The sequence below is a fragment of the Zeus faber genome, assembly GCF_960531495.2.
Source record: "Zeus faber genome assembly, chromosome: 4".
NCBI classification, from domain to species: domain Eukaryota; kingdom Metazoa; phylum Chordata; class Actinopteri; order Zeiformes; family Zeidae; genus Zeus; species Zeus faber.
The window spans coordinates 7,672,475-7,695,438 of record NC_137191.1 but is presented as its reverse complement, the minus strand read 5'-3'; the positions used below and the strand labels follow the sequence as shown (position 1 = coordinate 7,695,438).

The 22,964-nt window shown below is 46.1% G+C and overlaps 1 protein-coding gene across 2 annotated transcripts in view; it reads right to left on the bottom strand.

Annotated features, from left to right (window-relative positions):
• Positions 1-10,864: 10,864 nt before the first annotated feature.
• LOC307229842 (endonuclease V-like) overlaps positions 10,865-22,964 on the bottom strand; it is a 52,858-nt gene continuing 40,758 nt past the window's right edge. Inside the window, exon 9 of one of the 2 annotated variants that reach the window (XM_079999936.1) lies at positions 10,865-11,443. In XM_079999936.1, coding sequence (XP_079856062.1) covers positions 11,236-11,443 — 208 coding nt within the window. In that variant the 3' untranslated portion in view covers positions 10,865-11,235. The remainder of the gene's footprint in view (positions 11,444-22,964) is intronic. The other variant, XM_079999937.1, reaches the window with a different exon arrangement.

Below are 22,964 nucleotides of genomic sequence, written 5' to 3'. Positions count from 1 at the left end.
CGACACGAGGAAAAGGAGCGGCACGGAGGACGACCCTGCGCTCGGCGCCTCCCAGCCAGGGGAGGAGGGGACGAGGGGGGGACGGTGCGTCCGGCTGTGGCCCCCTCCCGGAGCGAGGAGCGCTGCGGTCGCGGTGAAGGTCAGGAACATGCGCCTCGCAAAAAAAAACAACAAAAAAAAAAACACGCTGTACCGTCCCGCCTCAAATATCCCAGAAGGCACAACGCAATAACCAGGAAGAAGCAGGAGCGCCCCCGCGTCTCATCCTCCGTTGGTGATTTATTTTTTTCTTCCGCAGCCCCGGTGCCTCCTGGTGCACTCATGTTGTTCGTTATGGATCGACTAGAGAAGCGCATGTAACCAAGACATTGACTTATTTTTCGGGTCACGGCTCAGCACAGCTTCAGTTGACTGCCTCTGTCATCTTGCGTCATGTTTTACGGCGCAAATGTTGTTGCTGCGCCGGAAAAGCCCCTGCATTTTTTTTTTTTTTTGTTTTTTTGTTTTTTTATACCCGAGCCCTGTTTCTTGATCATCGGGAGTCGACCCGAGCGGCAGAATCTTTTTAAATCGATCCAGCGAAAAAAGCTTCAGCTTTGGAAGTGACGGTGCCGATGGCTGGGGTCGACGCCCGATGATGGAGAAGTAAGGTTCAGGTAAAAAAAACAACAAAAAAAACCAACAACAACAACAACAACAACAACAACAGAACTTTCCTCTACTTGGCTCGATGCCAGCAATACATATTCACTGCTCTTCAACCTGACCTTCAGCTCGGGTCTGGAGCTCTCTCTCTCTCTCTCTCTCGCTCTCTCTCTCTCGCTCTCGCTCTCTCTAGCGCAGTCTTGTCGATGGCGATCAAATAAGAATTGAGCGGTTCTGTCCTTTTCTCCACCTGTTGCCGTAGTTTTAACCTCTGCCCATCTTCATCTGGCCGCGTTCCACCTGGGGCTCCTTCCAGCTTCTTGCTGAGAGGGGGAAAAGGGCTTTGAAAAGGCAGCGAAGAAAGGCTGCACCCTCTCATTATTCCTGTTCACAGGGTCGGGTTTTAACTGAGGTCATCGATCTATATCACCCGTCCCATTCCACTAGCACACACACACACACACACACACATACACACACACACACACTTCTCCTCTCAGAGTCATTTAAAAATGATAAATAAATTCCTGATAAAAAAATCAATGAAGATGTTTAAAAAATGACCCACATGTGGAAGCCCCTGCACAAGAGCAGGGGGGGAAGCGGTCGTTACACTTCCCGACTGGCCATTGGACCTGGAAGCGAACATCCAGTGCTGGTGTAAGCAGCTGCAGCGCTGCCGTGTCACACATTTGAAATGGAATAGTACGGACAGAGTGTAATCCCAACAAAGCCCTCCTTTGTCCCGAAAGGACACCACAAAGAACATTTTGGAATTTTTTTCTTTCAGAGTCCGATCCCTACGTTCCACTACGCCTGGTGATTGTGGATGCTATGGAAAATGGAATTTATTTTTTGGATGGTGGCCGGTGAAATGAGGTAACGAGTGTCCATCGCGACCATGGTCAGACGATGATGTGTGCATGTTTTTGGTGGGAGCACAGTGCCAACAGCACCCCAGGCAGGAATCAAACCCAGGACCTTCTTGCTGTGAGGCAGCAGTGCAATGCACTGTGCCACCGTGACACACGAACGGATGGATGGTGGTAAACGGAGTACAGTTGTGACTGTTAATACTAGTTGGTATTCGGAATGGAGGAATCCTTTCTTTCCACTGGTATTTTCCCGACTGTTTGAGCGTTTTCTTTCTAATATGGGAATGCCTCCATCCGTTTGGAGAATCGATCTACAATGACATCGTGTAGAGGGCCTTTTTATTAAGCCATGTGAGTCAAGTCAATCTGTAACGACCGAAACGGAGCATCGAGCACCACTGCAGTTTTAGCCACCGAGGCTTTATGTCGGCAGGAAGCCAGGTGCCGACAACATGAGCGACGGCGCTTCACACAGTTCAAGGCTCTCAGCAAAAAGAGGGAATCAATGCACATCCAGGGGGCGGTGTGAGCGCGGCGAGCGTGGTCCGTACAACAGCGGCAGGCGCCGCCGGGGAATCGATGGAGCCCCGCAGCGGGCGTGTCCACGTGGACGGGGACGCCGGACACAGGTCAACCACAGTGCGGGAAGCGGCAACATGTGTTGCTGGCATAGCTGTGAGAATGGAGACGACATCCGGGATATTAGGAGGCAGAGGAATCACCAAGTCATTGACAGCTCGCAAATCTCGCCGAGGGCCCGTCCTGGTTTTGGAACCGGATTAATAGGAGTGTTGTGAGGAGAGGGAGGGAGGCACAATCACTCCTTGTTCTAGCGTGGAATCCATTCCCGGAGCGACGCCGTCCTCCTCTCTCGGCCCACAAGAGGTATCGTGTCACAGAGATCGGAGATGATCCCGGCTTCAATACGGGATGATGAGGAGCGCGCTCACTTCATCCCGTCCCATTTTTGTGAGCCGCCCATAATTTTGGGGTTGGAGAGCTTAAAAGGTGGATCCAGGATCCGGGAGGCGTGACAGCTTGTTCTCCACCCGAAGTGCAGGGCTTACTGGTGATCTCACGGGGGGTCACTGTGTCACCGGGTGCCCACATGAAAAGACATCGTTCATTTTGGGGAGAGAAGCAGAATCATGTCTTGGAATTTGACGATGCCACCGATATTTTAGACGACATTTAGACGAGGCGCGGAGGAGGGGGAGGACCGGACGCTCCATTCTAAAAATGTGATGGCACCAGAGTCTGTGTGTTGTGGGGTTTTTACTCTGTAGGCACCTCTATGCGTAGGATTCAGGATTCCGACGAATTGGATATGTGTGTGTGTGTGTGTGTGTTCCGCAGGTGGAGGAGCGGAGGACTGCGCTTTCGTGTTCCCAAACCGCTGCTGATGCTGTTCAGATCCACTCTGCATCGCGCGCCCAATGGCCGGTTAATCGGCTTTTTGAACACACATCTCTGGGAGTTTTATCATCCCTTCCAAAAAGTCTGCTCCGCCGAGAGCGGCACCCTACCTTCTCCACGACCTCCACCTTAGGCTCTCCCTCTCCCACTGTGGGGCTTCCAATGTCCTGCATCGTTGCCAAACTCTTCCTGTTCTTTTTTCTGCCTTAACCCTTTCTGAAGCATTTCCCTCCGGCGGCGCGCATGCATGATCCACCCGGACGGCACAAAATCTCGCCACGGTGCATCCGCCCTCTTTGCAGTGGGTGGGGTGAGTCAAATCCGGTGCCTGCGCGGTGCGGGTGCGGTGCAGGCTACGTCTTAGTTCACGGAAGAAGACTGCGACGAGGTCGGGATCGGCCAGGAAATACACATTTGAGCCGGTTGGTTTGATCATTTTCCGGGGCGTAATGAAAGCATCTTTTCCAAAAGTTTGGTTTCTGATACGTGCAGTTGGAGTTTGCCTCATATGTACAGTAGCGGTAATCACTTCCAGTAAGTTGGATGTATTTCCTGGATTTCATCGGATAGGCGATGAAACCTGCCAGATTCCATTTAGGATCAGGTGCTTCTTCGCACACAGAGGTCGCTAAATGGTGGTATGGTGGTTTTAACATAAGATCTGATTTTAAAAAGATTTTTGATGCGGAGCGTAGTTGGTATGGATGTGACTCCACTGGCTGCGGACGGATCTGCTTCTCCTTCTAATTTTGGCATTTTTAAATCATCTAACATCGGACATAGTGGTGCGCACGCGGTCTCAATTTCATCATCAGAGAAATGTTCTTTTGGCTTTGGAGGTTCTTGAGTAGGTTTCTTAATTATGTTCTTTTTTGCTTCGGACACATCGTGCCAGTAGTCGTGTTTACAGCGGCCTTTTTTATTTTTTCTTCACCACTTAAACAGCGGTGTTTGGTCCTGGGTGCCTTTTAATCCACAAGCGTTTACACTTAACCCATCCTGTACAGCGCGTTCCAAATTATTATGCAAATTGGATTGAAGTGTGTTTAATTTTTTGTTTTTCAATTAAACTCATGGATGGTATTATGTCTCAGGGCTCTTTGGATCACTGAAATTAATCTCAGACACCTGTGATAATTAGTTTGCCAGATGAGAAAACTACTTAAGAAGGACGTTGCACATTATTAAGCAGGCCACAGGTTTCAAGCAATATGGGAAAGAAAAAGGATCTCTCTGCTGCCGAAAGGCCTCAAATAGTGCAATGCCTTGGACAAGGTATGAAAACATTAGATATTAAACTTAGCGTGATCATCGTACTTTGAGGAGATTTGTGGCTGATTGAGAGCACAGACGGGTTCGTGCAGATTAAGGCATAATAAGGAAAGTTTCTGCCAGACAAATTCATCTGATTTAGAGAGCAGCTGCTAAAATGCCGTTATAAAGCAGCAAACAGGTATTTGAAGCTGCTGGTGCCTCTGGAGTCCCGCCAACCTCAAGGTGTAGGATCCTCCAGAGGCTTGCAGTTGTGCATAAAGCTACTATTGGACCCCCCTAAGCAATGCTCACAAGCAGAAACGGTTGCCGTGTGCCCAGAAATACATGAAGACTCATTTTCAAACAGTCTTCTTTACTGATGAGTGCCGTGCAACCCTGGATGGTGCAGATGGATGGAGTAGTGGATGGCCACCATGTCCCAACGAGGCTGCGACGTCAGCGAGGAGGTGGTGGAGTCATGTTTTGGGCCGGAATCATGGGGAGAGAGCTGGTGGGCCCCTTTAGGGCCCCTGAAGGTGTGAAAATGACCTTGGCAAATTATATGGAGTTTCTGATTGAGCACTTTCTTCCATGGTACAAAAAGAAGAACCGTGTCTTCCGTAGCAAAATCATCTTCATGCCTGACAATGCACCATCTCATGCTGCAAAGAATACCTCCGTGTCATTTGCTGCTATGGGCGTAAAAGGAGACAAACTCATGGTGTGGCCGCCCATCCTCCCCTCACCTCAACCCTATTGAGAACCTTTGGAGCATCCTCAAGCAAAAGATCTATGAGGGTGGAGGCAGTTGGCATCAAACCAGCAGCTCTGGGAGGCTGTTCTGACATCCTGCAAAGAAATTCAAGCAGAAACTCTCCAAAAACTCACAAGTTCAATGGAGGCAAGAATTGTGAAGGTGATATCAAAGAAGGAACTGTTGTGCATAATCATTTGGAACAGTGAAAAAAATACTGTTATCATTCGGAGGTTTGTTCAATAACGTTCAAATTATACCCTAACCGTTGACAACTTGAAAATTATACTGACTGTCATTTGCATCGCCTATTTAGGAAAATCAGAGAAAAATATCATTTGCATAATAATTTGGAACGTGGTGTATATCCGTCTTGCATATAGGAATAGTCCTATTTCGGATCTCCAAGGCCTCCATTCTCATTCGGTACATTAGTCCCATGTTATAGTCTGAAAAAGATCCTTCCCGGGGGATGGGGAAAGGAACTCGCGGATATAGTGACTCAGACCATCCTGGAACATGATCGATACATGGAGCCGTGTAATATCCACCAATAGTATTATTAACGAATTGCACGGGTGTTTCGGGTGAAACAGTATTAATACCCCTTTCTGTCTCCTATAGTCTCACCATTCTGTCTCGATAGTCAATGTCTCTCCTCTCCTCTGTCTGGTTCTATACAGATCCAACTCAAATCCAAAACAACCAAGCCGTAAGTTTGTGTGTTATTTCCTAGGATCCAATTATATTTCTGAGAAATCTTGTTTTACTCAGTTATCTGAAATCGCCGTTTCAGAAAGGCCGAAGCCGTTATAACACTAGTATTCACTGAAACATGTTCCAAACACCGCTGAAGAAAGTGTGGTGCAGTTTATCACCCGGGACTGTAAAGGCCTAAAGGGATCTACGAAACGAGGTAACATCCTGGATCACGAAGAGAAGTTCGGGGCAGATCTCAAAAACCAAGCTCATAAACAACTACATTGAAATTGGGTAGGACACATGTTTCATTCTCATTTGAATTCCAAAATCACGTGGAACTGCTATTATAGTTAATAAAAATATTCCTTTTATAATAAGCCACAACATTAAAACCACCATTAATAACCTCTAATACTCTGTAGCACCCCTCTTGCTGCCAAAACAGCTCTGACCCGTGGAGGCATGGACTCCACAAGACCTCCGAAGGTGTCCTGTGGTATCTGGCGCCAAGACGTTAGCAGCAGATCCTTTAAGTCCTGGAAGTTGTGAGGTGGGGCCCCCATGGATTGAGCTTGTTGTTCCAGCACATCCCACGGATGCTCCACCGCATCGGACTCTAACACCGTTCATCCACATGATGTAGAAGAAAACGTGATTCATCAGACCAGGCCACCTTCTTCCATTGCTGCATGGTCCAGTTCTGATGCTCACGTGTCCATTGTAGGCGCTTTCAGGGGTGGGCAGGGGTCAGCATGGACACTCTGACCGCTCCCATACGCAGCAAGCTGTGATGCACTGTGTGTTCTGACACCTTTCTGTCATAGCAGCATTCACTTTTTCAGCAATTTGTGCTACAGTAGCTCTTTTGTGGGATCGAACCAGACGGGCTAGGCTTGGCTCCCCACTTTTTTACTACCCCACCTTTAGTAGGTACTACCCACTGCATACCGGGAACACCCCACAAGACCTGTGGTTTTGGAGATGCTCTGACCCAGTCGTCTAGCATCACAATGTGCTCCTTGTCAAAGTGACTCAGATCCTTACGCTGCTTCCAACACATCAACTTCAAGAACTGACTGTTCACTTGCTGCCTAATACATCCCACCACCTGACAGGAGCCATTTTAACAAGATGATCAATGTTATTTACTTCACCTGTCAGTGGTTTTATTATCGTGGCTGATCATGTATATTATAGTAACTGGGAAAATCTATAATACTGTAGTGACGCTGGCAAACGTCTATGCCTCCAGCCATAATGATGAGAAGTTTTATGTTCAGCGCTGGCTTCCTATATCCAACCTTCACATTCACAACCTAATTCTAGCGGGGGACTTTGTGATGGATCCAGAATTGATTACTATTTCATAGATTCTAAATTACCTTCAACAGTAAAATATATTGATTATGAGGCCATTGTTTAATCTGACCATGCCTCACTAAAACTGCAAATAACTTTCCCCAATGGGCATGCATCCAGAACCTGGCGAACAGACTATTTACTATTCAATGAAACACATCCTGAATTTACAAGATCCCAAATAGCTTTTTATATGCAAAGGACCGAGACCCCAGATGTCTCTAAAAGTGTGTTATGGGAAGCACCGAGGGCGTGTAACCGTGGCCAGATGACCTCCCACTGTCCGCAACTGACCAACACGCAAAAAGAGACAAAAATGAACTGAACACATTTCAGAACTAGATCAGCGACTTCTCCTACTCATGAACGACGACCTGCAAAGAGGATATCTCTACAAAATGACTTTAAGATTCTCTCCTCATCAGAGACTATATTAAATAAATCCTTCCACACACAAATATTATGACTACGGGGAGAAAATATGAAAATAATTTGGCTCATCAGATAAGAGTGTCTGAGGCATTGAGATTAATAACTGAAATCCGCACCGGTTCCGTTCGTAAAACAAACGATCAATTCAAAATCAATCGGGAATTTAAACAATTTCACGTCAAGTTACATACATCAGAATCGACAAGGGAAGTCAAACTCCTGGAAGATTTTTTTTTTTTTGGTAATCAGAACATCCCTTCCATTCGTGAGGGAGATAAAAAATGTCAGACAAACCTTTTACTTTCCACCTTCTAGATGCATTTCATCAGAACGGGGCTTTCTCCCGACCACATTCCATCAGGACTCAATTTATTTTACATAGAAAAGGTAAAAACCTGTTTGATCCAACCCCATAAAGACGCTCACATTCTCGCTAAAATAATGGCCCTCAGATAAGAAAATGTGCTCCCAACAATGATTAATACGAATCAGATGGGATCCATTCGAAAATAGACAAATAGTTCAAAATATTTGCATATTATTTGTCTACTCATCTAATTCCAGTTCCCACTCGGCAAAACATACAGTACATCCTGAGACGCAGAAAAGGCTTTTGAACAGGGTTGAATGGGATTCCTGCACAGTAGTTCTTCTCAACCCTGTCAAGGTTTGGATTTGGCTCCACATTCATTTTGTGGATCAAACTTCTTTATGCCTCTCCAATGGTCTCAGTACAAATAAGCTTCGGTCTGGCTAATTAAATTTAACGCGGTCTACTAGACAGGGCTGTCCGCCATCTCCACTGCTTTTTGCAATAGCGATCGAACCTCTTGCAATCTCTCTACGAAACCTTACCTGACGGCAGCGGGATGTTTAGAGTAGGCGGGGAGCATCAAGTCTCACTGTATGCGGACAAATCTCTCTCTCTTATTATTATGTTTCCAACATTTCTAAGTCCTCCCGAAATGTTTGCTTCTATATCAGTATATTGTAATGTACATCAAAATTATTATTATTTTTTAACAGCATAGTTATCTCAGAGTTCATTTGGAATAGAAAAAATTACCCAGGATAAAGAAGGAACTCTTACAGAGACCAGAAATCAGCAGGAAGAACGTGGCTGCCAAATTTTCGGCTTTATTATTGGGTGAGTAATATCAGGATGATGGCCTAGTGGATACAAAGACATCCTCCATCACGTCCGGACATAGAAAGGCCAAGTTGCTTCCTCTCTTCCCTTTCCGCTCTACCCACTGTACGCCCCAAACCAGCAGACAATCCAGTCGTCTCAAGACTCAAGGTCTGGTTTAATGGACGGCAGGCTGGTTATGCCCAGAGCCCTCTCATTGAGAATCATTCTTTTGCACCCTCATTTAACAATAACAATGATGACTGATTTGGACATGGAATTCAGAGCTTAATAGAAATACTAATTGATAAGGTGTTTCTGTATGTGGCGACTAATCTCGTGAACTTCAACTTGTTTCCATCATTTGAGCAGGTACAAAGAAAATACAACAGACCTCGGTCGCATTTTTTTAAATATATGCAGGTGTGGAACAGAATAATCCAATTTATCATTAGGGGGTTTATCAATTATATATGAGAAACTGCCTCAGTTGACATGTATAACAACTATGCCACATTTGAAGTCAGCCTGGCAGGACGACCTCGGTAGAGAGGCTGCAGAGGAGCAGAGGCAGAAGCCCCAGAACGACCCATAGCTCTTCACTATGTGCAAGACATGGCCTCCTAAAAACATAGTTTACGTTGGTCCAAAACAACAGCTCAATAACATATTTCCAGAAATAGATCCTTCATGTGAACGGCCTCGCACCGGCATCATTATCTCGTGTGCTCTAGAGTTGCCTGAGGATATCAAATTATTGGTGCAATATTTTTCAGACATTATCAAGAATCTTGCATAGACATCTTGACTTGGATCCCTTGACGGCAGCTCTAGGAATTATACACTCTGACAAATGATACCATATTATGTTTCACAGTGTTTTTTACTGTGTTAGTCTACTGGCACGAAGATTGATCCCACTCAATGGGAAACAGAGAACTGCGCCAACACCTTCAAATCTAATGAATGATGAAACAAAACACTTGGAACCGGGGAAAATTAAATTCCCTCTGAAAAAGAAAGAGGATAAATTTTACAAAATTTGGCAACCTTTCTTAGACCACATCGATCATATGAGATTCTCTGACAAGAGAGTCCCGTGAGATCTAGTAAGTAAATAATGAAAAAAAAAGATGTTAAGGAACGGAGTTATGAAACATTCATCACCTTTCCCCTTTTTATTTATTTCTCCATTTAATTTAATTTTATTCATTTTTACCCCATCTTTTAGGGAATGATTTATAGGTCATAATCTGGACTGACCTCAATTATGATCTAAATTATTATTAATTAGGGATGAAGGTTGGTACACACAACTATAAAGCCAGTGACGTGATACTGTATGTCTTTTGTATCGGTGCATTGAGTTTGGAATACACATTTCCCATAAGGAAAATGTATATTAGGAGGATCATATATATAATACGCTCCCGACAGAATATACGGCATTTTGAAAATAACAGACAACTACAAACAACACAATAGAGGTCAAGATGGGACACTGGAAACTGATAATTACCTCACATTTTATTCTGATCTTGTTTATTGTATGTGGACATGTGTTTATTTCTATTTTATTTTTGATTTTTTATGTTTTACCTTAAATAGCTTTGTGCTGTTTTTTTTGTTGTTGCGGTTGTTGTGCTTTGTCTCCACAAATGTGTCTGAGTCTGTGTGTTTGTGTGTGTGTGTGTGTGTGTGTGTATTTGTGTGTGTGTGTGTGTGTGTGTGTGTAGGTTTGTTTGTACTGTACTGTATCACATAAAAAAACAACAATAAATACAGTTTACAGAAAACAATTGAAAGTAATGGGTGACATCATGGAGCGTCCACGACGTCACCCATTACTTTCAATTTCTTTGGCGTGTACAGCTCCACCCTCTGCCGCAGGTCTCTGTGTACCTTTGACGGCAGGAAGGGACCCCACCCCCGCACACCCCCACTCCGCTGATCAATGCTTCGCCACCTGACTGCTTCTATTCCCAGCCACCCTCCCTGCGGAGTCAGCCCCCTTTCCGCCCTGCCCTTCCGTTCCGCTGGGCTCCATGGGACCAGCCTGGCAGAGGGCTGCCCGCTGCCAGGTCTGACTCATTTAAGGACAGAGTCGCTCATGGATGATGCTGAAGCCAGAAAAGTGAAGGGCGTGTTTGTGTGCGTAACAGCACGCAGACCTTTAGCAAAGGTTAGCCGTGACACTAATTAGAACATTTTTTCTAACTAGTAATTAGATAGTACCAATGGACACGAGCCCGAGAAGGTTCTGGAAAATTGTATGATTTATTTTGAAAGTCTCCCGATGCAGAAATCCAAGTGACCCTAAAATATAATGAGATCGGTGTATAAAAAGAGCCACACTGGCCTATATCGGTCTGGATGTGGGACGGGTGCATTAAAAACACACTCACATACATCTGTGCAGAGTATGCACAGCCAAACCAACAACACACACACACACACACACACACACACACGCGCGCACATGCAGATGGCCACTCACTCATTCATGTTTTCATTATGAGCTTCTATCACTATCTCATTCATGCACACACACACACACACACACACACACACATACACACGCAGATGGCCATTCACTTGTTCATGCTTTCATTATGACCTTCTATCTCTTTCATGCACACACAAACACACACACACACGCAGATGGCCATTCACTCGTTCATGCTTTCATTATGAGCTTCTATCTCTTTCATGCACACACACACACACACACACACACACACACACACACACACACACTCACACACACACATAAACACACACACACGCAAATTATTTTCGGGACTCCATCTGAATGGCAGCTGAATGGTGCTGCTCCAGCGCTGCTGCTGGCCCTGATCCCTCTGGACCTCCTGATTCCTGGAATAAAAAACGACAGAGAGAGAGAGAGAGAGAGAGAGAGAGAGAAGAGGACAAAAGTAAGACATGGAAAATGAAACAACGGCCTAAAAAGTCGAAGTCCTACATCCCATTTCCAACTCCAGGTAAAGGGGGTCAAACTAAGAGGAGCACAGCCGCGCTCGAAATGAGCGGCTTCAACCGCCGCTCACTTCCGTTGTTGCTCTAAAGTCACCTGCAGACTTCCTCTGGCTCCTCGGCAACAGTAACACCTTTGAGTGGGCGGCGGCAGAGAGGCCGCCCCCGCCAAAGTGATTCCAATTTAAATGGCGAGGGAGAAGATGATCTCTCGCGCCGAGGGGCAGATCGACTGTGAGGCAGAAGGTCTTTAGTGCGAGCACGCCGCCAGCAGCTTCCACGCGTCTTCTTCCTTTGTGGCGCAACAGCAACAAAGACGTGTGTGACGGACTGGAAGATGGCTCTCTTAGCGGCTGATATCATCACCCCCACCCCCGTTCAGTGAGCTGGGAGCCTACAGCAATGCCACACCAATCGACGTGCTGTTCGTAGCCGCCCGCGATATTGCCGGAGAATTACTGAGCCAGACGGCAGGCGAGCTGGGGGAGGAGGAGGGGGGGGTCACTGCAAGAGGGGAGGTTGAGGGCGGAAAAATAAAAGGATAACAAGCCGGGCGGGGCGGGAGGGAGGGATACGGCCAGAGCTGCAAATTGGGGGAAAGAGAGATGTGTCATTCCATTAGTGGCGGCCACGGTGCCGGTCAAGGCGCGGATCGGGCAATAAAAGGACGGGGGTAATAGAGTCGTAATGGCCAAGAGGAGCCAGACATCACACGGGGCTGACACGGGGTCAACGAGGGATGGAGGAGGAGAAGCCCCCCCCCCCCGCCGCCGCGCCACGCCGGCAGGGACCGGAGGCAGCTCTCAGATCCGTGGATGCGATGGTGATAATATACTGCGGGACATATTATCTATTAGGGCAGGACACATTAGAACACAGTGGGTGATTCGGGAGAGATGCTACGAGTTCTGCTGCTGGGATTTTGCATCAGTAGGTGGACGTGGGAGTGTGTGCGTGTGCGTGTGCGTGCGTGCGTGCGTGTGAGTGTGTGTGTGTTTGTGTGTCCGTGCACACGTGTGTGTGTGTGTGTGTGCGTGCGTGTTGGTGTGTGAACCTCCTGAACCACAGATTCGTGCAGCCATATTTAATTAATGTGGAATCACACAGCCTTTGGTCTCTGCAGATGAACACTCATATTAAAGTCTGGAGCACCTCTCAGTTTTTTTTTCTCGCAGAACCCTGGAAGAACTTGGTCTTTATGACGATAATTAATCCTACAGTACGAGTTACCATCAATAACTCCACAGGAACGGTGAAGGCCATAATAGCACACTAGATATAATATAATGCTCAGGTGATGAAACAGACAAGACGGGAAAAAACACAAAAGCTCTGCAGTAAAAAAAAAAAAAAAAAAAAGGAAACGCAGGCCGCCTTCTGCGGAGTTATTGCTTATTAGAGTACATTTAACGAACCACGGTGAAGATTTACTCAGCATATAACCAGCGCCACGCCCACTAGTTGGCAGGTCAGCTGGAAATACCTGCAGTCGGCATCTTTACCAAGTAGAAATGACTGCGCATAAATCCACGGAGAGAATGGATTTTGTGCAGAAGCCACATGTACCAAGGAAGACAAGTAGCCAAGAAGACACATCGAGGAACGGGAAAAGTCATGGACAGGCCCTGGCGGACCCCCCCTGCCCCCCGTGTGGCCGGGCCAACCGGGCTTTGGCCTCCCGAACCTCGGTGTCTGCGCCGGGCGGCCAAGGTTAGCGAGCGTCTGCCAAACACACCGCCAGTCTGTGGTCATGGTACAATGTGGACTGTAAAAATGAGAAGTGAGATTTTTGACTTGATATACAGTATGTATACATAAATAGTTATGTATGAAGAGAAGTATTGATAGGTAAAGATATATACTGTATGAAGGTATGTATGTATACTAATTATTGTAAAAGAGACAATATACTTATTGCTGGAAATGTATCTGAGAATGTTTCAATTAAAATGCATTTGAAAAAAATTTGCCAAATATACAAAAATAGCCAAATAGAAAAACTAATATACAGAATACACAAAACTGATTCTATGCACAAAATAAGTTAAGTAAAACAAAATTAAAGCAGGCAACTCACTGAGGCCGCCACACATGGCACCATCTTGGGAGAAGGTGTAATTACCACTGTTACTCAATTATTACCACTGTTACTCAAACCATAATAATTATAATTTATGATATAATAATTATTGTTGAAATTAATAACTGAACTGCTACAGTAGTAGAATCCGTGGCAGCACGGCGGTGCGGTGATGGGTGGTGCTGGGCAGCCCCAGAAACCTGAGTTCTCTGGAGCTGGAGGAATCTCGGAATCCAAAATTGCTGAGATCAAAACTCAGTTCTACTTTCTTCCCTTCACAGGGTTTCATAACAACCGGGACGCTCGCAATTTGTGCCCGGTCTGAATACGCGACTCCCTCAGAATCGGGCTTTTTGTCTAGCGTCTTGCTGTAGCCGAGGCGACGGCATTTACCGCTAATGCCACTGGAAAGGTCCTGTCTTGTCTGCAGCGACTCCAGCCATGCATCCCTGGACCAATTTAGGTCTGAAAATATTTGTCATTTTTGCAGCTCCTTCTTTGAACTTTTCCTAATTGGCAATCGACGGAAAAAGCTGACACATAAAATCATAAACCAGAGCATTTTTTGTGGCTTTGAAAAATTATAGAATTCATCTGAAAGGGCTTTCATGTCGCTGTTCATCGGCCGAGGCAACCACATCAGGTTTAGAACATTAGAAAAGCATCTGGCGTTGTGTATTAACCTGCCATCAACAAAGCTCAACCTGATTGGCTCATAATAGGAACCTACTTTGAAGTGGAACGTGACTGGCCTTAAACACGGGAGAGGTCTTGGTTTGTTACAAAGCTGCTCCCAGAATGCAACGGTGTGGCTGTAAACATCCCAGAATGAGGTTCTGTGGCAGGAACCGGCAGTTAGTGAAACCGGTTCAACTCGGGTCGCGTGTTTTCAGGCACTCTGTCCACTCCGTTATAGGTCAGTGGCGAAAATCTGCAAAACCAACTTCTCTCTTGCGCGGCCGGGGCCCATCTGGCATGTGCCAGAGCTGCCAGACTGCAGGACGTCCAGCGCTGCTCCGGTAATAGCAGCATTTAAAAGAAAGGACATTACAGTACAGGAGGACGGAGTTGCTATTTTTAATGTTTCAGAGAAAAGATCCAATGGAAACTGGCAAAATGATCAAATCGCAAAATATTCGAACGCAATGCAATGAACTCTACATACCGATCAACTGACTTTGCCTTACTCGGGCGTGGCCTCTCCATGCCACGGCAGTGCAGTGAGGACAGAAACAGGGAGCTGCCGAGGCTCTTTGCTGCTGGAGCGCCACAGAGAGGCTGAGAGAACGTACTTTCAGATGTAGAGCTGTCAGGATTAGGTCATAACTTTGACAGCTCCTCCCATTTTGTGAAGTCGTTTGATTCTACAGTCATAATGTTTCCGTCCAAATTCAGTCAACGCTAGAAACGCTGTAATGAATGCAGTTAATTCAATGAAATTAATTTGGAGCGTATCCATGTGTTGGGTTCAGCAAATGAACGGTCTACACGACTTTTATGAACCAATTTTGAAATTCTATAAATGTCTCTTCCTCACAAGGCGGATGTGGACTATTACATCACTGTACGTGTATACGATGATAGTGGCATAAAACAAACAATGGACAAAATGAACAAAAGACACTCACAATGTGTGACAGCGCGGCGCAGGTCCAATAGAGGTGTTTGACTTGGCCGAATACATTTACACATGAAAACGTTCACCGGTAACACCCCCGCAAACACACATAATCATCCGCTAAATGCGCGCGCGCGCTCGCACACAGACACACACACACACACAGACACGACCACATACAGTGGCACATGAAAAAGCCCCGATGTCAGCACGTTTCAGGTTAGTAAACAAGCCTGTGGACTGCTTAGCCATGCTGGTCAGGCTTCAGGCATCACCGCTCTGAATAACATCAATACACACACACACACACACACACACAGTGGCTACACTGGGACTGAATGAATTAGCAATACTTTCCCATTTACACCGCAGGGCGTGCTAGAGAACAGTAGATCTTGTGGGGGGGCCGAGCCCCTCACTGGTAATAATCTGCTTTACACTTGGCGCTGCCAGGAAGATGAATCGATGCAGACGCTGTGCGAGGGTGAGCGAAGGAGCCCGACACCCCCTGCGAAGGCCGGACCTGGAGTGTGTGTTTTTTGTGTGTGCTGTGTGTTCTATGTTCAACGCAGGAGGTCGAGGATCATGCCTATGTCTAGAGGAGGGCTGGATTGCTGCGTTGTGCACCGGGACCGACGGAGGGGACTTGACACGGGGATTAACTCCTGAACAGCCCTTGTGTTGGTACCACGTGTGCCATGAGTTTCCCTGTGTCTCTGCGTTGTGTGTTTTTATTTAAAAAAATAAAAAAATAAATAAAAACTCCATTATGTGGATCCTCGTCCCGGTGGAGACCTTTTCAAATAAACCATTTAAAATGTGCCCGAGTCGACGTCAAGGTCCTTTCATTTCACAGAGAGGTCCAAAGTGTTGCGACTTCATCACACTTTCAGGAGCTCACCGCGGCTTTTTTTTTTTTTTTTTTCCTTTCACACAAGCCGTCCTCAGACAGGGCTGTCTGGGAAGGAACAAATATCTCTCTCTTAATAGGAACCATTGAAACGAGGCGCCGAGGAGGGAACGCGCCGCGCTGAATCGCCCGGACACAACGGGGACGCAAAGTTGGTTCGGGCGACCTTGCCTCGGGAAGTTGTATAACGCCGCTCACCTGATCCTACTACCCCGGCGACTAAATTAAAGATGAAATCATGTGCGCCGCCAGCTCTTCCACCGCCGGGGGTTGGGAACGCAAGTGGAAGGGGCGCTCGGGAATCCTCTCCAGAATGGAGAGGGAGACAGACGGAAAGAATGAGCACGTGGCGGAAAAGAGGCTGAACCGGACGACCAACTCCGGCTTCACCTGAGCACAGCGTGGCTTCCTGTAGCACGACGCGATGCAATCAGCCTGTCGGCCAGCTGTGTGTGTCCGGCATAAATGAGTGTCGAGGCATTGTGTGTGTGTGTGTATGTGTGTGTGTGCGTGTTTTGGGTGATAAGGGGGTTGCGTGCATGTTTGCCCTGTCCCCCCCTCCGCACAGCTGCCAGGTGAGTGTGTGACGGCGTTGGCTGTGACCTGTGACAGATGGGGGCGTGGCACGGCGACGGGTGCCGCCAGGTGCACGACTGCAGCCGTGCTTCCCGCCTACGTGTGGGGGGGGGGCTCGCCACCTAACGCAAACGGACCGACGAGCCCCCGGTCGAACTCAGCCGCAGCTCGGCGGAGGTTGAAAGCACCACGGGGGTTGGAGCTTCGGGGGGGCAGGTTGATTGGCTTTGATCGTGTGAGGGAAAAGTAGAGTGTAAGAGCTTTGCCAAGCATCTCCTTTTGCTTGGTTTTATTGTACAAACGGGCGTGAAGCACCCAAATAATGTAAGAATTTCCTGAAAATGTAATAACCAAAAACCACCGACGTAATAACTTCACCAATAATGTCATAAAATGTCCTGACTGATAATGCAATAACATGTTTACCAGTAATGTAATACCTTAAAGCAGTGGTTCTCAAACTTTTTCGGTCGGGCCCGTGGGGGTGTGATTAAAAGTCAAAAAGTTTCGTCTTTGAAATGTGCTGAGGACTTAAGGTCAAGTTTTTCCTCAATTTCCAGTTTGATTTGAGACCCTTTTTGAATGCAGACATTTCATAAGTTCAGGCCGGGCGAAGCAGACACTTCATTCAATAAGAATCACTGCTGACTCTGATGAAGAAGAACATTCCACGGAGATCGAACCGAGTCTGTTTTGTGTCTGTTTTCTGTGGGCGGGTTACCATCCCACTGGCGGGGAATTTAGTTGAATGCATCTTAGTGGCTGGTTACAACGTACACTTCCTGTTCTGTTGCACATCTCAAATTCTACAAAAAGCCTTAAGTTTACATTTCCCAACCAGAGTTTCTGCTATCCTGTAATTACCGGTTATTGACAGGGAAAATCTGTTGAAGTCTGACATATTTAAATATATCCGGTCATAATGTCAGGTGGAAATAATTCCCTCTTACTACAATTTGAATTAGTGCTGGGCGATAAATTGATAACGAGTATTATTGCGCTATTTTTTTCCTCAATGTCGTTGAATAGACATAGAAAGATGATGTATCATTGAAAACAAGGCCACCTATATCCATAGTTTGGCGTTTTTTTGGGATATTTAAGTTCAGACCCAAAGCAGACGGTAAATATTCATTGTGTAAAACACGTCGACAAGGCATCCCAACGAACACCACAAATCTTTATTATTTATTTAGACCTACTTGCCATATTTTTGTTTTTGATTTTATCAATTATTATTTAAGTGAAATGTTAATTAAAGCGGCTGCACTTGTTATTTATTGTTCAGGAACAGAAATTATTTTATTTCAAATCATAATATGTATAATATTTACTTATTTATTTTCAAAACTGTGTTAACTGACGGGACTTATTTTATTTTGAATATTCAATAAAAAATATTACAAATCTACATGCCTACATGCCCATGTGGATTAAATTCTACTTCACTGATCTCCTTTGGGGAAATGCAGTCATCAAACGAGCAAGAGACACAAGGTCATAAGCAGGATTAAAAGAGGGCAGGATCATCAGGATAACGACACTGCACAATCCGTACAAATAGCAATTTACATAAATCCCGGTAAAACAGAGAGATGCTCATGAAATCCATTGATAAATTTTATTAAGAGTGACACTATTTAGAAAACTCCTAATCTAATCAAATTCAAATCCCGATTGTTCAACGTAAAACTGGATGGATGACCAGCCTGCTATCAACATCTTGACCGGGTTTATCTAATCTACGCGTTCTGCTATATGGTCTGATCATGTAGCCTGGATGAAACTCGAGTTTGGCCAGCAGCCGGACAGTGACAGGCGCCAGTGACGTTAAATATATATATATTAAAAAAAAGAAACCGACAGATACACAGAACTGTTGTTTTCACATACGGGAGAGCCCCGTCTTCAATGCGTCCCGACTGCATGAATGAGGGACCGGAACGGGACGTCCAACACACCTCTCATCTGACTGCACCGCTATCCCTTCTAAGAGGATCTTCTCGGCCAAGTAATCAGAAATTCCTGAACTGTGAGGAGTTGAGGCCCTGTTGCCTCACTTGTCGGGCTCCCGGGGTCCTGTTCCGAATCAGCGGCTTGCGGTTAGCGGTTAGCACAGCAAGACTAGCGCTTTGAAGCTCCGGCCACTTAATATTGAATTCTGCTTGACAGCTGCGAAGCAGAGTGGAAGGTGGATGGGGGACTGGAAGGGCCAGAGAGAGAGGGAGAGAGGGAGAGCGGGAGAGCGCGAGAGAGAGGATTTTTAATTTGAAAAAAGATTTTTATTAAAACTTCACGCGGCCACATCAATAATAACACGGCACACCATCCCTCGGGGGAGAGACATCGGGGGAGGGAGAGAGAGAGAGAGAGAGAGAGAGAGAGAGAGAGAGAGAGAGACAACAGGATGCAGAGATGAGAGCGAAAGGCAGAAAAAGAAAGGAAGAGAGGCACCCGAGACAGAAAAGAAAGACAGACAGATGAGGGTGAAATGCAGAAAGACGGACTGATCGACTGAGAGACCCACAGAGGTGGGGGGGGGGACAAAACAAAAGAGAGAGGGAGAGGGAGAGAGAGAGAGAGGACGTTTGAAGTCTCCTGTCTTGACGTCAAACCATCAAACCAGTGGGCTTCACAGAGCCTTTGACAGAGCGGTCGAGAGGTTCGAAGCGTTTCGCTCTTTCACCCTTTTGAGAAGGCAAAGTAAAGTAACATCAGGGTGAAAGTAGGGCTGGGAAATATTGCCAAAATCAAATGTTAGGAGATCTTTGTTTACGCCTACCTTAATAAGAGTTATTTAACGATGCTCGGGGGATGACTAGCGGTGCTTTCATAAGATATTTTGACACAATTATTCATGTGGCTATTATGACCAAGCAGCTAGAGCAGGGGTGGCCAACCAGTCAGAGACTAAGAGCCACTTTTTTACTGTGTTACTGCAAAGAGCCACATCATACACATGGCCACACATGAACATCACCCCATCCCTTCCTCACACACACACACACACACACACAGACCTCTGCTCAGCCAGATTTATTGTAAATGTCACACACCAACATGATAATGACAGAAATTGACTCCTAGCCCCCGCGACCCGACTAAGGATAATCGGTTGAAGATGGATGGATGGAAGGAGTACTAAGACCACAGGCCAGTTATTTTCAACAATTAACATTGTGTGCACTGTCTCACACACACAAACTCTCAGTTCAACCAAGTCCACAAACAAAAATATAACATTGTGTGCACTGTCTCACACACACAAACTCTCAGTTCAAAAAGTACTGTTGTTTATTTATTCATAGAGGGGGGAATTGGACTTCGAGTTTAATGATAAGGATGTCTTTTTTTCATGTTGGGTCAATTTATTCAAATGTGTCCCTTAAACCCTAACCTTTAAGAATCAGTTTTGGCTCTTGCCGACCATACACGATCTGATGCTTTGGCCATCCACATATACCTGGGACTAGGTGTTCCGGAGCCCTGGTTATGAGGATCGAACCCGCTATCGGAGCTCGAGTTCACCATTGAGCCAGGACTCCTAAATGAAAGTACTGCGTTTCCGCGGTATACCTCTCAGTTCAACAAAGTCCACAAACAAAAATATAATAATTAACAATAGCGTTTTTCTCTTACTATGCATGTTGCTTAGTGGGACTTCTGGCATTCCTTGTCTTGAACAATCCTCTTCAAATCTGGCTTGTATTCCGTTGTTGCCACTCGAAGCAATTCTTTCACATGGGTGTCAGTCAGAACAGATCGATGCTTTGGTTTCCACATGTTTTTTGGTAGAAAACACAGACTCGCAGACGTATGTTGACCCAAACATTGACAGTATCTTAAGCGCAGCCCGTTTGACATTGGGGCATTTTTCCATTGGCACACTTCTCCAGAACTCAATGGTCCCTTCCCTTAAAGCAGCTTTCAGTCGGTCCTCCTCCTGCAGCTCGCGAGTCGCGACACACACACACACACACACACACACACACACACACACACACACACACACACACACACACACACACACACACACACCCCTCCAGCCTTCACAGTTCTCCATCGGACATGTCCGATACGCAACGCAATTCACCGGCCGATCCATCTTATATGTTGACTACTAACCATGTCAATAGTTTTGAAAATAAACTTCCAAAGCTTTTGGAATCTTATTTGGTGTTTTATTAGTCCTAATGCCGCGTTAGACTGGAACTGGACTGGAACGCGTCTATATGTTGACTTTGTATGGAGGCGCGCCGCCCTGGCGCTTTTGGTGTAAACGCGGCATTAGGTCTAATAAAACAGGCGTTAATGGGACATGACTCCTGCTGCTGTCCGCTTTGAGTAAATGAGGAGGTGATCCGCGGTTGAAAACGAGTGATACATCATAGCGATTTTATAATCATAATAGGGAATGAATGGCTGCGCTTTTTTTTTTTCTGAGTTTTTGACGCTTGTCATGTGAAAGCCCCATAAGAGCCGCATGAAACCAGCCAAAGAGCCGCATGAGGCTCGCGAGCCGCGGGTTGGCCAGGCCTGAGCTAGAGGCATCGATTACAGCATGCAGAGCAGTCTACGGAGCTCTGAAAACTGTAATACTTTGCTGTAATGCAGCCTTAAAGACAACATTTAACTAGTTCCCGATATTGAGATCCAAAATCCCAGAGTCTCATGGGGGTCTCCTAACGCAATATCAATATTGTCAATATCGTACCGCATTCGATTCATTGAAGTGGTTTGTGCGCGCACGCCAAGACAGTGACCAAATATCGTCATTGTCGTGGGTTCAGTAAATTACGTGGATGCAAATGACATAACAGAGCGGCTGGGGATTGTCCGTCATGGAATGGTCCTTAACACAGTTAAAGGTGGGGTGGGGATACTCAGCTCTTTCCACCTGTTCCCATATTCAAGCTTTCCATTTCTATACTGACAGCCTTGAGTTGATTAAACGGGACTGATGATGCTCCTTTTTACACAAGTTGATGAAGGTCTATGAGATTTCTGAAGTTTTTGCTGAGAACACCACTCTTTTTTTATGCACTGGAGCCATTGCAACGTTCCTCTGATCCGCCGTGTTCCTGACACTGTTTAAGTGGGAGGAGCCACCCTCCCGAAGGCCCCTAGCTCTGTGAGCCAATGGGGTTCGAGCACAAGTTCCAGGTTCTGTGAGCCAATGGGGTTTGAGGTTTAACTCCTGATTCCGTTTAATTTAGTCTGTAAACTTTCAGTTATTTCACCTCATCAGTCCACCAAAATCTGGTTATGAACACATTTGAGGCGAGAAATAAGCTATCCGGTCGCTGAATGTTCACTCATATTAGATCTAAGACCCAACTCAAAAGTTTGCTCCGACTTTCACCGCGGCTTCCGGAGCAGCGCGGAGCTTAGAGCACCGCAGAATACATCGGGGCTCGGGGCTATTTTTTTTTTGTTTCATTCAATTACCGAAACGTCAGAAAATAAAATGAAATAAATACATCTACAGCTTTGTGCTGAAAAACAGAGCGCGGATCGCGCAGTGAACAGTACAGTGAACCTACCATGGACACGCGGACGGACACACACACAGACACACACACACACACACACACACACACACATACATACACACACACACACACACACATACACAGCAAATACTTACATTTCTTGCAGTTTTGTCACGGACAGTTGTTATTAATTCCTCTTTCTCTTTAAAAGATTTGTGCTGGTCTCTGCAGCCGACAGAGCACTTCCCACGCTCTTAGCTTCGACGCTGGCGTGTCCGGTCTGGCTACAGCTGTGGGTGGAGTTACTCAGATGGGGGGGTCGGCTCTAATTAGAATGACTCCCTCGGTGACGTGTAGGAGGGCAGAAAAGCTGAACGGCGCGTTTCACCACGTCTTCTGCATTACAGCGCTCACAAAAAACCTGACCGAGTTGTCTTATTTCAAAGTTTGTGTGTTAGCAGGCCCATCAGAGGCCCGAATGTATGTGCACAAGCACTGAAAAAGTGAGCTTTGCATAACAGGTCCTGTTTCAGTAACGTCTGGAACTTTCATGGTTAGAGATGTGTGTGGCACCCTGATCTGATGTTGCATGGTCGTTCATCTGCATACAGTCACATTCAAATCAGCAAATCGGGACGACAGCTGCCTGGTCTGTCTGACACCTTAGATCTGTGCTTCTCAATGTGGTTCTTCGAGAGGTCCCGTGAAAAAAATGATTGATAGTTTAA